Source organism: Pimephales promelas, chromosome 17 (genome assembly GCF_988280905.1).
Source record: "Pimephales promelas chromosome 17, fPimPro1.hap1.1, whole genome shotgun sequence".
NCBI lineage: Eukaryota > Metazoa > Chordata > Actinopteri > Cypriniformes > Leuciscidae > Pimephales > Pimephales promelas.
This window is the reverse complement of record NC_142785.1, coordinates 17,271,560-17,288,552: the sequence shown is the minus strand read 5'-3', so window position 1 is coordinate 17,288,552 and position 16,993 is coordinate 17,271,560. Positions and strand designations below refer to the sequence as shown.

Sequence of the window (16,993 nt, the reverse complement as noted above, 5' to 3'; positions counted from 1 at the left end):
GAGCAAAAATAGCTCACAAACATACAAAAACTAACTAACAAAATATATTTAGCCTATATCTCTTTAGTTTTCTTACTCTTTATCCTGTTTTTCTTCCCCATCCTCCTTGTTTGGCCATTGCTGTAGAGCTGAACTTTTTACAGGAGTTTTTTGAAAACGAGGACATTTTCCTAACTTTACAAAAAAAAAACAGCCAGGACGGCCAGAACAGGGCGTCAAAACAGGACATGTCCTGGGAAAACAGGACTGTTGATCACCCTATGTAAATAAATTGGGGCTAGGCTATAAACTATATGAAATGTATTATAATTTATATAATGTAGAATTGTGCTTAACATTATATTCACTCACCTAAAGGATTATTAGGAACACCATACTAATACTGTGTTTGACCCCCTTTCGCTTTCAGAACTGCCTTAATTCTATGTAGCATTGATTCAACAAGGTGTCGAAAGCATTCTTTAGAAATGTTGGTCCATATTGATAGGATAGCATCTTGCAGTTGGTGGAGATTTGTGGGATGCTCATCCAGGGCAGCTCTCGTTCCACCATATCCCAAAGATGCTCTATTGGGTTGAGATCTGGTGACTGTGGGGGCCATTTTACTACAGTGAACTCATCGTCATGTTCAAGAAACCAACTTGAAATAATTCGAGCTTTGTGACATATAGTGCATTATCCTGCTGGAAGTAGCCATCAGAGCATGGGTACATGGTGGCCATAAAGGGATGGACATGGTCAGAAACAATGCTCAGGTAGGCCGTGGCATTTAAACGATGCCCATTTGGCACTAAGGGGCCTAAAGTGTGCCAAGAAAACATCCCCCACACCATTACACCACCACCAGCAGCCTGCACAGTGGTAACAAGGCATGATGGATCCATATTCTCATTGTTTACATCAAAAAATGACTCTACCATCTGAATGTCTCAACAGAAATCGAGACTCAACAGACCAAGCAATGTTTTTCCAGTCTTCAACTGTCCAATTTTGGTGAGCTCTTGCAAATTGTAGCCTCTTTTACCTATTTCTAGTGGAGATGAGTGGTACCCGGTAGGATCTTCTGCTCTTGTAGCCTATCCGCCTGAAGGTTGTGTGTGTTGTGGCTTCACAAATGCTTTGCTGCATACCTCGGTTGTAACGAGTAGTTATTTCAGTCAAAGTTGCTCTTCTATCAGCTTGAGTCAGTCGGCCCATTCTCCTCTGACCTCTAGCATCAACAAGGCATTTTCACCCACAGAACTGCCGCATACTGGATATTTTTCCCTTTTCACACCATTCTTTGTAAACCCTAGAAATGGTTGTACGTGAAAATCCCAGTAACTGAGCAGAAATACGCAGACTGGCCCGTCTGGCACCAACAACCATGCCATGCTCAAAATTGCTTAAATCTCTTTTCTTTCCCATTCTGACATTCAGTTTGGAGTTCAGGAGATTGTCTTGACCAGGACCATACCCCTAAATGCATTGAAGCAACTGCCATGTGATTGGTTGATTAGATAATTGCATTAATGAGAAATTGAACAGGTGTTCCTAATAATCCTTTAGGTAAGTGTATACGTATATAGCCTACATTCTTTGCGCAGCTCATGTTCACAGTTTTTTTCTTTAAAATATATTAGCCTTGGCTGGCATAGGGCAAAGTTAGGCCTAAATTTCACAAGCCTTCTGTTTTAAAGTAGCCGAATTATAAAAGTTTTAGGCTATCTATAAAAATACACACTCTAAATACGAAAAAATTAAGGCATTAAAATACATTATGACAATTGTGATGCATATTGTGACATGAAATTAGCTAATGGATAAACCCACACACTTTTTATTTCTCTTATAAATGATTCAATATTACATGGTTAAAAAGATTCAAAACAGAAGTCCCGCCCAAATGGTGTGAGGGGTGTGTGTGTGGGAGGTGTTGCTTTAAAATCGGCTTCTTGGAATCAAGGAGCTCAGAGTGAAAACCTTAACTTTCCTCACATTACCTCAGCCAGCCTCAAACTGTATTTAGAAAGAAATCATGCTTGTCAAATTTACCTGCGTTGTAGTCACCAGGGCATTATTTATTTTAGTATCTCTCATCGGTGTATGGAGAGTGACATGGGTGAAAAATAATAATTTATACTGGTTTCTAACCATCCTCTATTTGCCTCTTGTGGCTGAAATGATTTTAACTCTGAGAAGAAGAAAAGGGAAGGATTACAAATGGTAAGTTCACACGTCAACATTTCTTTTTGCATGTATAAGAATTTCGAAAGCCAAATGTAATCTTTTCTGGGGTCAACAACCTGAAATATAATCTAGTGTAACTTAGTTTAAACACTTGAATGAATTTTGACAATATATAGATGACTGAGTGACTCAAACTCTGGTCTTAGGTTTTCTCCAGCAATATTGTTTTTCCTCGTAAGTATTATCCCAACCATATGGATCCTTGAATTGCACCATCAGCAAAACAGATCAGAAGACTTAACGGTAATACTCAAGGGAAAGTAATGATACATATAATACTTACAGAAATACATTTTAGCTTTGCAAACATATTTTACTCTGCCTTTTCGAAAACTTAAAACCCGTATTGTAATGTCAGTGTCTGATACAATGGCAAATGCACTATGTAAATAATGTGTTTTGCATGAAATGTTGCTCATTGCAGTGTAATAAACTGGATTCACCTGAGAGCATCAACATCTTTTTTGGTGAAAGGAGAAATTCTTCCAATGCAACCTTGAATTTACAGGTAGTCTCTGTCTTTTATACCATCATGACTTCCCTCATTACACACGTTTTCCATGGTAATATAGACTACAGAAATCTCTCTCTTGCATAGTTTATTTACTCAGTTTAAAGCAGAACTAGCTTGGGTGATGTAAATACAAATGTTGATTCAGTCCTCAACACAAACAAGACCTGTGTTGGTTGCACATGGTTCTTATAGAAAAACTACTGTTATTTGTTCAGAAGTCGCCTCACCTCCACCTATGAGATTTATACAGGACATGCTTTATGGAAGTCTGACCTCAGTTCTTCCAGAAGGGAACACCTCTTAGCTGAATAGTGACTTTGTGGTGTTATTTTAGGACCAACTAAAATTCTTGTCGTCGGTTTGTGCCAATGACTGGATCCTAGCCCTTCACCAAATCCTCCTGATCCTGCTAATAGTGGGGAAGTGGCTGCTACCAATCGGTGGAGGAGTCACCAGAGATGAAATGTCCCAGTTGTTGCTCATTTTTGTGGGCACAGCTGCTGATATCCTCGAGTTCATCAGTGAGACGCTGCCTGACGTGAAGCAAGTATTGTTTAAGACTAAATAGTCCACATTTTCATATCCATTCATTTCAATGTGTTTCTGTTAAAAAAGTATAATTCAATCTTCCTGTTTACTTCCAGATTTAAATGAAAATAAAAATAGAATAAAATAAAACACAACCAATTATTCAATGTGGTCGCAGTGGAGGCTTGTTTCCACTTCCATACAAAATTAGTTTGTTATAAAAAATATATAAAAAACTCACAATTCTGACTTTTATTTTGCTTGTTTATATCTCACAATTCAGACTTTTATCATTTCACTTGAAATTGCAAGCTTATATCCCACAATTATGACTTTATGACACTCGGAATTTGTGAGAAAAAAAGTTAGAATTATGAGATATAAAGTCACAATTATGAGTTATAATGTATGAATTGCAAGATATAAACACAATTACAGCAAAACAATTTGAATTGTGATATTAAAAGTCACAATTAACCATTTTATATTTTACAATTATGACTTTTTTCTCAGAATTATGAGATACACACTCATATTGTGAGTTATAAAGTATGAATTGAAAGATCTTACTCAGAATTGTGAGATAACCTCAAAATTTCAAGAAAAAAGTCCGAATTGTAAGTTATTACATCTGAATTGCAAGACAAACTTGAAATCGCTAGAAAAAGGTCACAGAACACAGTGAAAACCATGTACATAAGGAAACAAGCTTCTATAGGTATGAGACAATCAGGTCTATATTTTCTTAGTCATTAATTTTTCATCATATGCCATTTCTTGTTCTAGGGAGAACAGTCTGGTCTTTGTGTGCATTATTCTTGCAGTTTGGACATGGAGTATGCTACAATTTCCTTTGCATTTTTCAGGTCTGTACCATATATGGCACATTAGTTATGACATTATGCATAATAATAACTATAGCCAAGAAACTGCAATTTAATTTTAGTCATTGTTATAATGATTTTAATTGGCATCTCTCAGTGGTGAACACCAAACCTGAGGATTATTCTGAAGGCCAGGATGACTCTATCATCTCCAAGTACAGGACAGATATATGGAACATTGTGGGATGTTTTTTACTTCAAGACGGCCCCTTCTTTATTGTCCGACTTACAGTTATGTTGTTTTTTTCTGTCTATCATCAAATGCTGGTCTTCTTTACCATTAAGAACTTTCTGGTTGTGATGCTTAATATATACAGGATGTGGGTCATTTACAAAGATTACACATTGTGAGAAGTGCAAAAAGGATCTTGTTTGGGTTAAAAAACTGCAGTTAAATAAATTCTTGATAAACATTTTGACTCATTGTTATAGAGCAGCTTATTGCTATAATGCATAACATGTTATATTATTAATAAGGCTGTTAAAATAAATGCATGAGAAAAATTAATATGGCTTTTTTGTGTTTTTTTAAAGGGTCACTTCACCCATTTGCATTAAGCTTTGTATCTTTAGAAACCCAGTCATATTTTTGAATGGTCGTGGTTTATTTCCTTATTTTGCGCTGAGATGGGAGAAATAAGGATTTAAGCGTTTTACTTCCTGATTATCGTGACGTAAAAATCATCATTTTTCATATTCACAAGTCATATTTCATTAAAATCTTTTAGACTACAAACATTAGCTCAATATTATTCCAGGGTGTGGGACCCACTCACCGGCCTATTACGGATCAGTGGGTGGGACTTCACTTGCAGATACTGAATCAATATCCGCCATCTTGTTTGGAAGCTAAGCTAACAAGCGCTTTGTTAAGTTATGACAATGACGGAAGAAACTAAACATGATATGGAAGAAGAGGATTTTGAAGTTCTGCTGCTCGGATCCGATGTTCGCGGCTATCTTTACGAGTCGCAATATAGTGAAGAGCAGCCGAGGTTGATGGAGGAACCGGAGGCGGCTGCCTGTCGCGGTCGAGAAGCCCGGACTGGGTCGAGCTCGGAGGCCTGCTGTTGCCTGTACTCTCGCTGCGTGCTACGGCGTACGGACTGTCTGCTGCAGAGAATTTCAACAATGGCAATTTCTCCTGGAGGAAATCTCTGAATCAGACGAGGACACGGACGTTTGTGTTGTGATAGTTTCGCCTGACTAAACATCCAGGTATCATGCAGTAATTCACCAAACAGAAATAAATACAAACGAGGAGTAATTCACTAATAATTTGCCAATGTAACGTGAACGGGGTTTGTTGTTGTGGAAGAAGGAGGCGGGAACCGACGAACATTTAAACATTTTAATAGTAAAATGAACAAATACAAAACGAAAGTATAAGCCAGCAGCCCCTCATTGACGACTGCTGTAACGTTACTCACAACAGAAACAAAACATCATAAAATCAGGCCTGTTTCTCTCTCGATCTGCTGTCGTCACTCCCCATTTTATGCTTTCGCTCTTTCGTGCTATCGTCTTACATTGCAACATTATCACTCACGCCACCGGCCTCGCGCAATGCGCCGTCCTCTTACATCCCCCGCCCTCGATCGTCCTGCTCGCCACATCCAACAAGACATTTTGTGTAAAATGAATTTCAAACTCCAGTGACAGCTAATGTTAGCCTTGTAGACGGAAGAGTGAATTCTCTGTTAGCTGTTCCGGATTAGTGGGTGTGGCTTGCGGAGCTGTGCATTGTGGGACCTGTAGTCTTTTAACACAAATGCGCCCCTTGGTTATTTTCTGTCTTTTCTTGGTCAAGAGGGCACCAAATTCAAAAAAATTATTTTACATTTCGACTACATATATGATCCACTTTCAATAAAGATTAATGTTGAAATGGGTGAAATGCTTCTTTAAATTTAACAGCTGACAGTTGACAGCTATTCAACCAAAGACAGTCTAACAGAAGGATGGCCAAACCAATGAAACATCAACTGATTTGAAACTCTGGATATTTTATTACCATTTTCTAGCAAATAAACTGTGATAATGTGAGAAATGTTGTGCAAAAGTCTTAGACAAGTTAGTATTTTCAACAAAACATTAGTTATATAAGCCATGTTATTTATATATTTTGCTTTAGTGTGTCAGTAGGAAACATCAGTTTACATTTCCAAACAGCCTTTAAATCACGCATTAATTGTAATAATAATTGTATCTGATCTCACCATCATCGAGTCCAACAGACTAAATCCAGAAACAGACTAAATCCAGAAGAACGCAATGTCTCCAAGACGCTTGAAAAAACCTGAGCAGTGAGCACAAGACAATTTTTTTATTAAATAATAATGCTTTTATAGCCTAAAGGCCCAGTAATGGTTAAGCTCAAAGGACAAACACCATGAAACACTATAAAACACACTATGAAAATACATCACTATCCCCTTTGAGGGCAGAGCATGTTTAAACAGCCAACGTCAAATGATTACATTATTAATTTATTGGCTTTGGCTTTTTGGCGTTTGGCATTTATCAGCATAAGAAGGAAAGAAGTTTCCTTATGTTGGGTTTTGGATCAGGAAGTAACTGAAATTGAGGACTGTTTTGTTGACCTTATGTTGAGAAATGGCTGTAAATCTTTATAAACAGACACACGAGCTGCTGTTTTCCTCTTTGAACTAATGCTTATCTTGAACTATGAAATGGAAGAGGAATAATATGGTCAGATAGAGATGGTTCGGTCAATAGCCTACACATATTTTGTTGATCCTGGAACAACATTCCAGTTAAAAAAAAAATGTTTTTTTTATATAAGCCATGTTATTTATATATTTTGCTTTAGTGTGTCAGTAGGAAACATCAGTTTACATTTCCAAACAGTCTTTTTGTCACGCATTAATTGTAATAATAATTGTATCTGATCTCACCATCATCGAGTCCAACAGACTAAATCCAGAAACAGACTAAATCCAGAAGAACACAATGTCTCCAAGACGCTTGAAAAAACCTGAGCAGTGAGCACAAGACAATTCTTTCATTAAATAATAATGCTTTTATAGCCTAAAGGCCCAGTAATGGTTAAGCTCAAAGGACAAACACCATGAAACACTATAAAACACACTATGAAAATACATCACATCCCCTTTGAGGGCAGAGCATGTTTAAACAGCCAACGTCAAATGATTACATTATTAATTTATTGGCTTTGGCTTTTTGGCGTTTGGCATTTATCAGCATAAGAAGGAAAGAAGTTTCCTTATGTTGGGTTTTGGATCAGGAAGTAACTGAAATTGAGGACTGTTTTGTTGACCTTATGTTGAGAAATGGCTGTAAATCTTTATAAACAGACACACGAGCTGCTGTTTTCCTCTTTGAACTAATGCTTATCTCAAACTATGAAATGGAAGAGGAATAATATGGTCAGATAGAGATGGTTCGGTCAACATGATATAGCCTACACATATTTTGTTGATCCTGGAACAACATTCCAGTTAAAAAAAAAAAATGTAGTCCTAACCATATCCTTACCACTAAACTTAACCCTAGACCATAACTTATAGCTGATATTGGAGCAGTGAGCTGTGGATGTGTTCATCTTCTGTCTTCTCCTGCACTTATTTCTTTCCTTTCTTTTTTTAACTTGTTCTCATTCCTGCTTTTTAATTTTAACTTACATAGCCTATATATTAAATGTGAAATACCTTTTTATAACATAAGCTTTAGGCCTATTTAAAAGAATGAAGCATTTGATCTCTTGGTATTTGTGCAGCTAACATAAGGTATCCACCAGAGGGCATCATGTGATAAACGGAGAAGTGGAACGTTTGCATCAAACAAGATCACTTTTTTAGTTGGATTTTATTTTAAAAACAAAATATTCATAGCATAATTGAATTAAATGACGATGGTTCCAATTAAAAATATTATTAATAATAATAATAACGTTTTCAATATTCTTTCTGTTTTTAATGAACAGGCAAAAATTCTGTAATTTTATTTATTTATTTATTCAGATTGCAGGATAATCTAGGCTAATCCGCTTTGCTGCATATCATTAACATGAAAATAAATAAAATATATCATGCAGCTATGAAAACATTCTTGGGGCACGACTGCCAGATTCTGTTGAATTAATTTAATAGGTATACACACTCCAGTTAAAGACTATCAAGCCACCAGAATATAGAGACAGAAAATTCTGACTGGCTGAACTGTTATATGTGTAACAAGGTTAAAGTCGACAAAACATGATCCATTCAATGAAGGGCAAAATGATTAATTGTATATTATTAGCCCCAAGAATATCCTATAACTGGATTACAAATATGTATTGGCATTCATATTATTGTTGAACTGCAACAAACGATGAAAGGCAAGCTAAAAATAAAAGGTAACATCAATATTCTTGTGTTACAAAGCCTTTTATTTTAGTGATTAAAAAAAGATCTGAGATCACAAGAACATAACTGTCACAGAACAGAATGGCACAGACGGGTGAGTATGAACAAGGTTTATTGAATGACAGTCACAGGATGGTAAGTAGAGTGCTAGTTGAAGTTGATGAGGGTTATGAACAGTCTGATGATGTTTTCCTTATCTGAACAGGAGCGGGAGAATGGAGAGCTGACCGGAACAGCGGAGCTGGAGACTGAAGGGGACTGGCAGCAGACGGGGACCAAGGACAGGAACAGACGGGAGACTGACGGGTTGGAGATACAATGCAGGTAAGTAGAATCAGGAACGTAAGGTAGCGATAGAGAGTCTGTAATCGTGGTAGAGACGAGACCAGACAGTGAGTGACTGAATGAGGTGAGTATATATGGAGTGGATGATAGTCCGGATAAGTGGTGGCAGGTGGTGACGACAGGTGGTGATGATTAGTAGTCAGGGGAACCGGAACGAGTAGGCGGAGTGAAGGTATCTGGTGCTGACGCAGATGGATCCGTGACAGTACCCCCCCCCCCACGGCCAGCTCCAGCTGGCGGGCGGGACCGACGACGGGGACGGCCACGGCCCCTGGGTGCAGGACGACCTGGATGGGCCGAATGGAAGTCCTGGAGTAGGGTGGGATCAAGAATGTCCTCCCGCTGAACCCAACATCTCTCTTCCACCCCAAAGCCTTCCCAGTCGACGAGGTATTCCAGAAGGCCGCCCCGTCGCCGGGAGTCGAGGATTTCTCGCACTTGGTAGATGTTATCATCCTCCGGATCCACAGGAGGAGGGGGCACGTCCGCAGCACCAGACCCTGGGGAGGAAGGAGTGAGAGGATTAGTATAGGGCTTGAGGAGGGAGACATGGAATGTAGGTGCGATGCGGTAGTGAGCGGGAAGAGTGAGTCGATAGGTGACGGGGTTGATCTGCCTCTGTATGGCGAACGGACCGATGTATCTGGGACTCAGCTTACGACAGGGCTGTCGGAGACGGATGTCCCGGGTGGAGAGCCAGACCAGTTGACCCGGATGGTATTGGGGAGTTGAGGCACGTCGAACATCCGCCTGGGTCTTGTGTCTGCGGACAGCCCGCTGGAGGTGAGTGTGGGCTGAGTCCCAGACCCTCTCGCTCGTCTGGAACCAGTGGTGGACTGCTGGAACATCTGATGGTTCACCGGACCAGGGAAACAGTGGAGGTTGGTACCCGAGTATGCACTGGAAGGGTGTGAGCCCTGTGGTGGATTGACGGAGAGAGTTTTGTGCATACTCGGCCCACGGCAGGTAGCGGCTCCAGCAGTCCTGATGGTCGTGGCAGTATGACCGTAAGTATCTCCCGATTTCCTGGATCTTCCGCTCAGTCTGGCCGTTGGACTGGGGGTGGTATCCTGACGTAAGGCTGACGGAAACGCCCAGGAGATTGAAGAAGGCCTTCCACACACGGGAGATAAATTGTGGACCTCTGTCAGATACGACATCCTCGGGGATTCCAAAGTTTCTGAAAACGTATTGGAATAGGGCTTCAGCGGTCTCAAAGGCAGTAGGAAGGCCGGGGAGAGGAATGAGTTTGCAGGCCTTGGAGAATCGGTCGACTACCACAAGAATGCAGGTGTGATTGTGGGAACGGGGAAGGTCGGTGACAAAGTCGACCCCCAGATGGGACCAGGGTCGAGTGGGAATTGGTAGGGGAGTGAGCTTGCCTTCAGGAAGATGACGGGGAACCTTGGCCATGGCACAGACTGAGCATCCCCTGACGTATCGGGAGATATCCTGGGCCATACCCGGCCACCAGTAACGCTGTTGGACGAGCGAGAGAGTTCCTTGGCTGCCTGGGTGTCCAGAGCCCGGAGAGGTATGTACTGAGTCCATGAGGGACAGGCGTAGACGTGTCGGGACGTAAACCCGTCCCTCTGGACCTCCCGGCGGAGCAGGTTCGGCTTGAGTGGCGTCTGTAATGTAATCGTCCATACTCCACTGAATGGGACTTACGACGATGGCTGGAGGGAGGATGGTCTCGGGACTTAGAGGAGGAGAATTGGGCTGGAACTGTCGTGATAATGCGTCTGCTTTTACATTTTTGTGTCCAGGGCGGTAGGTGACGGAGAAGTTGAAGCGGGTGAAGAAGAGGGCCCAGCGAGCTTGACGGGGATTGAGTCTTCTAGCCTCCCGGAGGTATTCGAGATTCCGGTGGTCCGTGATAACTGTAAACGGGTGTTGAGCCCCCTCCAGCCAGTGTCTCCATTCCTCCAAGGCCAGTTTGATGGCTAGCAGCTCTCGGTTGCCGATATCATAGTTCTGCTCCGCCGGGGACAGTTTCTTGGAATAGAAGGCACATGGATGGAGTTGCACTGGAGTCCCCTGCCGCTGGGAAAGAACCGCTCCTACCCCAGAGGTGGAGGCATCCACTTCCACGATGAAGGGTAGAGCTGGATTGGGAAGGGAGAGGGTAGGAGCGGAACTGAAGGCCCTTTTCAAGCTGTCAAACGCCCGTGTGGAGTCGGTGTTCCAGGACAGAGACTTGGCCCCGCCCTTGAGGAGATTAGTGAGAGGGGAGCAGGTCTGACTGAAGTTTTTGATGAAGCGGCGATAGAAGTTAGCAAACCCAAGGAACCGTTGAAGGTCTTTCCGAGAGGTGGGTTGTGGCCAGTTGTTGACGGCATCCACCTTCCTCTGGTCCATGGTTATACCGCGGGGAGTGATGAGGTAGCCCAGGAACTGAACGGTGTCTCGGTGGAATTCGCACTTTTCTAGTTTCAGGAAGAGTTGATGGTCTCTGAGGCGTTGGAGTACGGTTTGGACATGGCGGATATGAGTGGGTAGATCGGGAGAGTATATGAGGATATCATCGATATAGATGATGACAAATTGATGTAGTAAGTCTCTGAAGATCTCGTTCATGAACCCCTGGAACACGGCGGGTGCGTTGGACAATCCGAAGGGCATGACGAGGTACTCGTAGTGCCCCGCAGGGGTGATGAAAGCTGTCTTCCACTCGTCACCTTCACGGATGCGGATGAGATTGTACGCGCTCCGGAGATCGAGTTTGGAGTAGACAGTAGCCCCACGGAGTTGTTCCAGAGCGGCGGGGACCAGAGGAAGGGGATAGCGGTATTTGACGGTGGATTGATTGAGGATACGATAATCGATGCAGGGGCGCAAGCCTCCGTCCTTCTTGCCCACGAAGAAGAAGCTTGATGCGGCAGGGGACGTGGATGGTCGAATAAATCCTTGACTTAAGGCTTCCTGGATGTACTCCTCCATGGCCTTCTGCTCCGGGATGGACAGAGAATAGATCTTACCTCGCGGGAGGACCGCCCCAGGCAGCAGGTCGATCGCACAGTCCCATGGCCGATGAGGTGGTAAAGTGGTTGCCAGCTGTTTATCAAAGATCTCCTGGAACGCCCGGTAAGGTGGAGGAATGTCCGTGAGGGACACAGCAGAGGAATCTTCCACGGAGGTGGCGGAGAGAGAGATTTTCTGAACCGGAGTGACTGGACGGAGAATGGACTTGGAAATGACAGGCAGACAATGATGATGGCATTCTTCACCCCACTGTAGGACCTCACCGGTTGACCATTGAATATGTGGTGAATGGAGTTCCAACCACGGTCGTCCCAGGATGATCTCGGCCGTCGAGCCCTCCAGCACCAGAAAGGAAATTGCCTCCTTGTGAAGCCAGCCGATCTCTAGCCCTAGATCCGGGCTGCGGTGTCCAATCCGGCCACGGCCAAGAGGTTTTCCGACGATGGATTGAACGTGAAGGGTGTGAGGAATGGTACGTTGCTTCGTTTGGAGCCGATGGAGAGTGGTGAGTGAGATGAAGTTACCGGCGGATCCGGAGTCAATTAGCGCTTGAACTGGAAGGGAACGATTCATATAAGTGATAGTAGCAGATGTATATTTCATATTCGATATGGATAGGGGTAACTGAACCGTACTCACTGCGGGTCGAGGTGGACGAATGGGACAGGTGGATAACATATGTCCAGCAGCTCCGCAATATAGACATAGTCCATTGGTTATACGGCGATTGCGCTCGGAGATCGGTAGGCGAGCAGACCCGATCTCCATCGGCTCTGGTGCTGGAGGACTGTAAGCGGCAGATGGGCGAGGAGGCGGAGGTGCAGGGCTATCTAGCTGGCAGGCAGTGCGGCGTTGGTCGATGCGGATGGATCGCTGTATAATGTTCTCGATACCCACTGTGTCATCGTAGATGGCTAACTGAAGACGCATGTCGGGATTCAGACCGTGGCGGTATGCAGTGATGAGTGCAGACTCATTCCATCCCAGCGAAGCGGCGAGGGTCCGGAACTGCAGAGCATATGCAGCCACTGACGATCTCCCTTGCTTCAAACGAAACAGCTGATCCTGCACGGAGATCGAGTGCAGAGATTGTGAGAACACTTCCAGGAAGTGATTGGAGAATGAGGCGAAGGTTCTGGTGACGGGCCCACGACCTTTCCATAGGGCATGAGCCCATTGAAGAGCCCGACCACGGAGAAGGGAGATGAAGAAAGCGACCTTCGATTCTTCAGTGGGGAACGAGGATGGAATCATTCGCATGTAGAGCTCGCACTGCAGAAGGAAGCCGCTGCACTCCTCCTCCTCGCCAGAGAAGGGCGCTGGTTGGGCCATGGGACATACAGAGGCAGAGGCAGAAGAAAAGGCTACGGTGGAAGTAGCGAGCACAGATGCACTAGTCCGGGGAAGGGATGCTGTCGGTGGGGAACTCGTGTCCGTGGTGGTTGTGGGCGTAGGTTGAAGCATGTTTTGGTTGGTCTGGTCTTCTGTCACAGAACAGAATGGCACAGACGGGTGAGTATGAACAAGGTTTATTGAATGACAGTCACAGGATGGTAAGTAGAGTGCTAGTTGAAGTTGATGAGGGTTATGAACAGTCTGATGATGTTTTCCTTATCTGAACAGGAGCGGGAGAATGGAGAGCTGACCGGAACAGCGGAGCTGGAGACTGAAGGGGACTGGCAGCAGACGGGGACCAAGGACAGGAACAGACGGGAGACTGACGGGTTGGAGATACAATGCAGGTAAGTAGAATCAGGAACGTAAGGTAGCGATAGAGAGTCTGTAATCGTGGTAGAGACGAGACCAGACAGTGAGTGACTGAATGAGGTGAGTATATATGGAGTGGATGATAGTCCGGATAAGTGGTGGCAGGTGGTGACGACAGGTGGTGATGATTAGTAGTCAGGGGAACCGGAACGAGTAGGCGGAGTGAAGGTATCTGGTGCTGACGCAGATGGATCCGTGACAATAACATTATCTATGAATAGCCAGCAGTATGACGAACTATTGATTGTCCTGGTGTGATGGTAACTAAATATTCCAGTATAAAAGGACTCTTATAAATAGAGTATCTCAATCTCCTTCTTGTGTTCTCACTATGACACACAGACACAGCCTGGTCTGTTTGAGGATTTTAAGCGACTATTGAGAACAAAGAACATAATACATTAAAATGAAGGGTTCCTACAACTTCCATGGCCTTTCATGTCAGTCATTTGTGAATCGTGAGTAATACGTTTTGTTTTTTTAAGAATACTTTTATAGATATTTGCTCTGACAAAGACTTTTCCATGAATATCATTCATTTAATTGTACTGTAACTGTATTGTTGGTTAAAGGTAGGGTAGGCAATTTCGAAAAGGCTAGCAATAGCAAGCTAGCTTTGAATGCATGAGATCAGCCAATCACCCTTGAGTGGTAAAAAAACAAGCCAATGCACATTGCCGAGTGAGATTTGCATGGCAATCCCCGTACAACCAGGTATATGAGGTAGTGTGCAATTCAACGGTGGTAGAGGAGTGGAAAGGTGGCGGTGGGACATAACATTAGGGGGTTCGATTACTAACGAGACGTTACCTATCAGTCAGTCACGTTTAATGTTACATCATAACTGACCGACGAATGGCAAGTGCCACAACTGCTGCCCCTTCCCAGCACCCCGTGTGAGGCGACTGAACCTCCGTACCTGGTGGGAAAGAAGGACAGAACTTTTCCAAGTTCACCACCTGGTCCATGAAAAGAGTGGTGGGAACTTTGGGCACATATCCCAGCCGGGGTCTCAGGATAACGTGAGAGTCAGACAGCCCAAATTCAAAATATCTCTCAATGAGAAAACTGGCTGTGTTGTCAGATCAGACACAAGTATTTGTTATAGTTAAAGGTACAATATGCATGATTGTTTCGCCACCAGGGGTCACTAACCTCTTACAATAACAAAGGCGTATATTAATGACGTATATTCCGCATTAAGCGGAATTATGGATGTTGACGTCAAGCTGATGGATCTTTTATGGATGAGTGAATACATTGATGTTTTTAACATGCTTATGAAGCAGGTTGCGATTGCTAGACTTAAGTTATACCAGCTGGTATTAAGTTATACCAGCACCAGCAAAATATGTTCATGATTTGTAATCACAACATTAGGCTATTTCTTTTGTCAAATCAGCTCAAATAATTTATGTAGTTCAGATAACATAATATTTTAAGTTTCTGATGATTAAATCAATCAACTTCATTGTATTAACTCAATTTTTCCATTTTAAATGAACATACATTTTTAAGGCAGCCAAGTTACTTCATTTTTCAAGTTAAACCAACCCATATTTTTTTTACAGTGTGCTCATAGTTCATTTGACATGTTTTTGTAACATCAATCTTCATGATGAGGACTGTGAGGAAATGTCCACATTTTGCTTTAAGCAAATTTACAGACGTTTAAATTTCTAATCCAAATCGGTTTCACTTTATTTCAACGCATTCTCACCCCAAGGCGTCACCTTTGACCATGCTTCAATATTTGACGTTTTAGGCGCCCTTTAGCGTCACTTACATGACGCGATCCTACAGCGTCATCTAACTGACGCTAAAGGAAAGCGTCAATTAGAGGACGCGGTTAGGTTTAGGTGTGGGGTGGGGGTAGGGTACACGCGATCCTAGGGCGTCATCTAACTGACGCTAAAGGGCGCCTAAAGCGTCAGATATTGAAGCATGTCCAAATGCTTCCCAAGGCGTCAGTTAAGTGACGCCTTGGGGGTGAGAATGGGCTGTTTATTTGGATGGTCCCTTTAACACATTCTGTTGACTATAAGTAACGTTGCACCTACAGGTCTACTAACTCTCGAGTGTTAGTAGACTGGTAGGGTTAGGAATATATAGTTCCAATGTTACTTATAAGTAGAATGTCTGTTAGAGGAACATCACAATAAAGAGTTAGCAGAAGCAGACAGTACTCTAATGTAGTCGCAAAGTTATATAGTCGACTCAACAGACTGTTCAAAAGGGACCATCAAAATAAAGTGTTACCTCTAAATCTGTTCTTTGCTACCCAGACAAATTATGAAAATATAAGGTTGTAATTAATTATTTATTTACCAAATAATGCCTACCATGCCTAAATTCCAATTTGTTATTGGAACACAGTACTTGTACAGTTTCCATTATTTATATATTTATTTTGTTATTGGAACATACACAGTACCTGTACAGTTTCCAAGTCAATGTTTTTAATGTGTGACTTCGCCAAGTGCTTTTACTCTTCCAGAAGCATGTCCTGACTTGTCACAGGCTCTATATACCGTAACCCGCTCTTGAGACCTGAGCTCAACCCTCAGAGGAAACGTCTCGCAGTAGCATGCGATTACAGCTCTATTGGCCATTTGATTTAACTGAAGTCAATGACAGTCAGCAGCATTAGCCGAATCCTAAACTGACACAGGAAGCCTCACGCACGCCTTTCCCAACAAGTCAACTTATATTATCAGATTTTGTTCCTCTCTCCAGAACGCCTGCGTGTCAGAGAAGGATTAGGTCGGGATCAAAGAGCCACATTATACAGGATGTCGCTTTTTTCAAATGAATTATTGAAACAACTCTGCAGACGCTCGAGCGTTATGTAATATTAGCTACTTTTACATATTTTATTTAGATGTTAAAATACCTGTGCAAAGACTTACTTATTGTACATAGATTTTATTTTGTAGATTTTTGGTTGCCCCAACATCAAGATTTTTTTCATGGTCATGAGATATGACCATGAAAATGTATCAATTAATTAATAATTATAAAACTGTATACTAGAAAAAATGGTTTTATGACTGTTGTGTTTATGTACTTGACAGGAGATGGCGCTGTAGTTCACATGATGTTACCTATAAAAGGTGTAGAGTAAGAAAGGAGTTTGTTGCACCTGCTGTCTAATTATGTGACCGTGTGGCACTGTTGCCTTGCTTGTGGGTTTTAATAAACCTTGAAGAAGTTACAAGTTTCTTGTCTTCATGATTACCAGAACTTAAGACATAACAAATTGGCGACGAGGATTTTTGCTGGTCTACATGAAAGATGTCTGCCGTTGCTTCTTTTCCTACGCCATTCTTGCCATGCCCTGGTGAGCCGTC

The 16,993-nt window shown here is 42.6% G+C and overlaps 2 protein-coding genes across 2 annotated transcripts; both read left to right on the top strand.

Moving 5' to 3' along the window:
- The first annotated feature begins 1,954 nt into the window (after nt 1-1,954).
- tmem26b (transmembrane protein 26b) lies at nt 1,955-4,663 on the top strand. The gene is made up of 6 exons (XM_039653184.2): nt 1,955-2,205; nt 2,376-2,472; nt 2,654-2,737; nt 3,078-3,286; nt 4,058-4,137; nt 4,253-4,663. The coding sequence occupies exons 1-6, from the start codon at nt 2,018-2,020 to the stop codon at nt 4,504-4,506; spliced, it is 912 nt and encodes a 303-aa protein (XP_039509118.1). The 5' UTR covers nt 1,955-2,017; the 3' UTR covers nt 4,507-4,663.
- An 8,151-nt stretch (nt 4,664-12,814) lies between these two features.
- Nucleotides 12,815-16,676, top strand: LOC148971505 (uncharacterized). Its single transcript, XM_089122040.1, has 2 exons — nt 12,815-13,388; nt 13,500-16,676. Exons 1-2 carry the CDS (start codon nt 13,044-13,046, stop codon nt 13,620-13,622), a joined length of 468 nt encoding a protein of 155 aa, XP_088978166.1. The 5' UTR covers nt 12,815-13,043; the 3' UTR covers nt 13,623-16,676.
- The last annotated feature ends 317 nt before the right edge of the window (nt 16,677-16,993 follow it).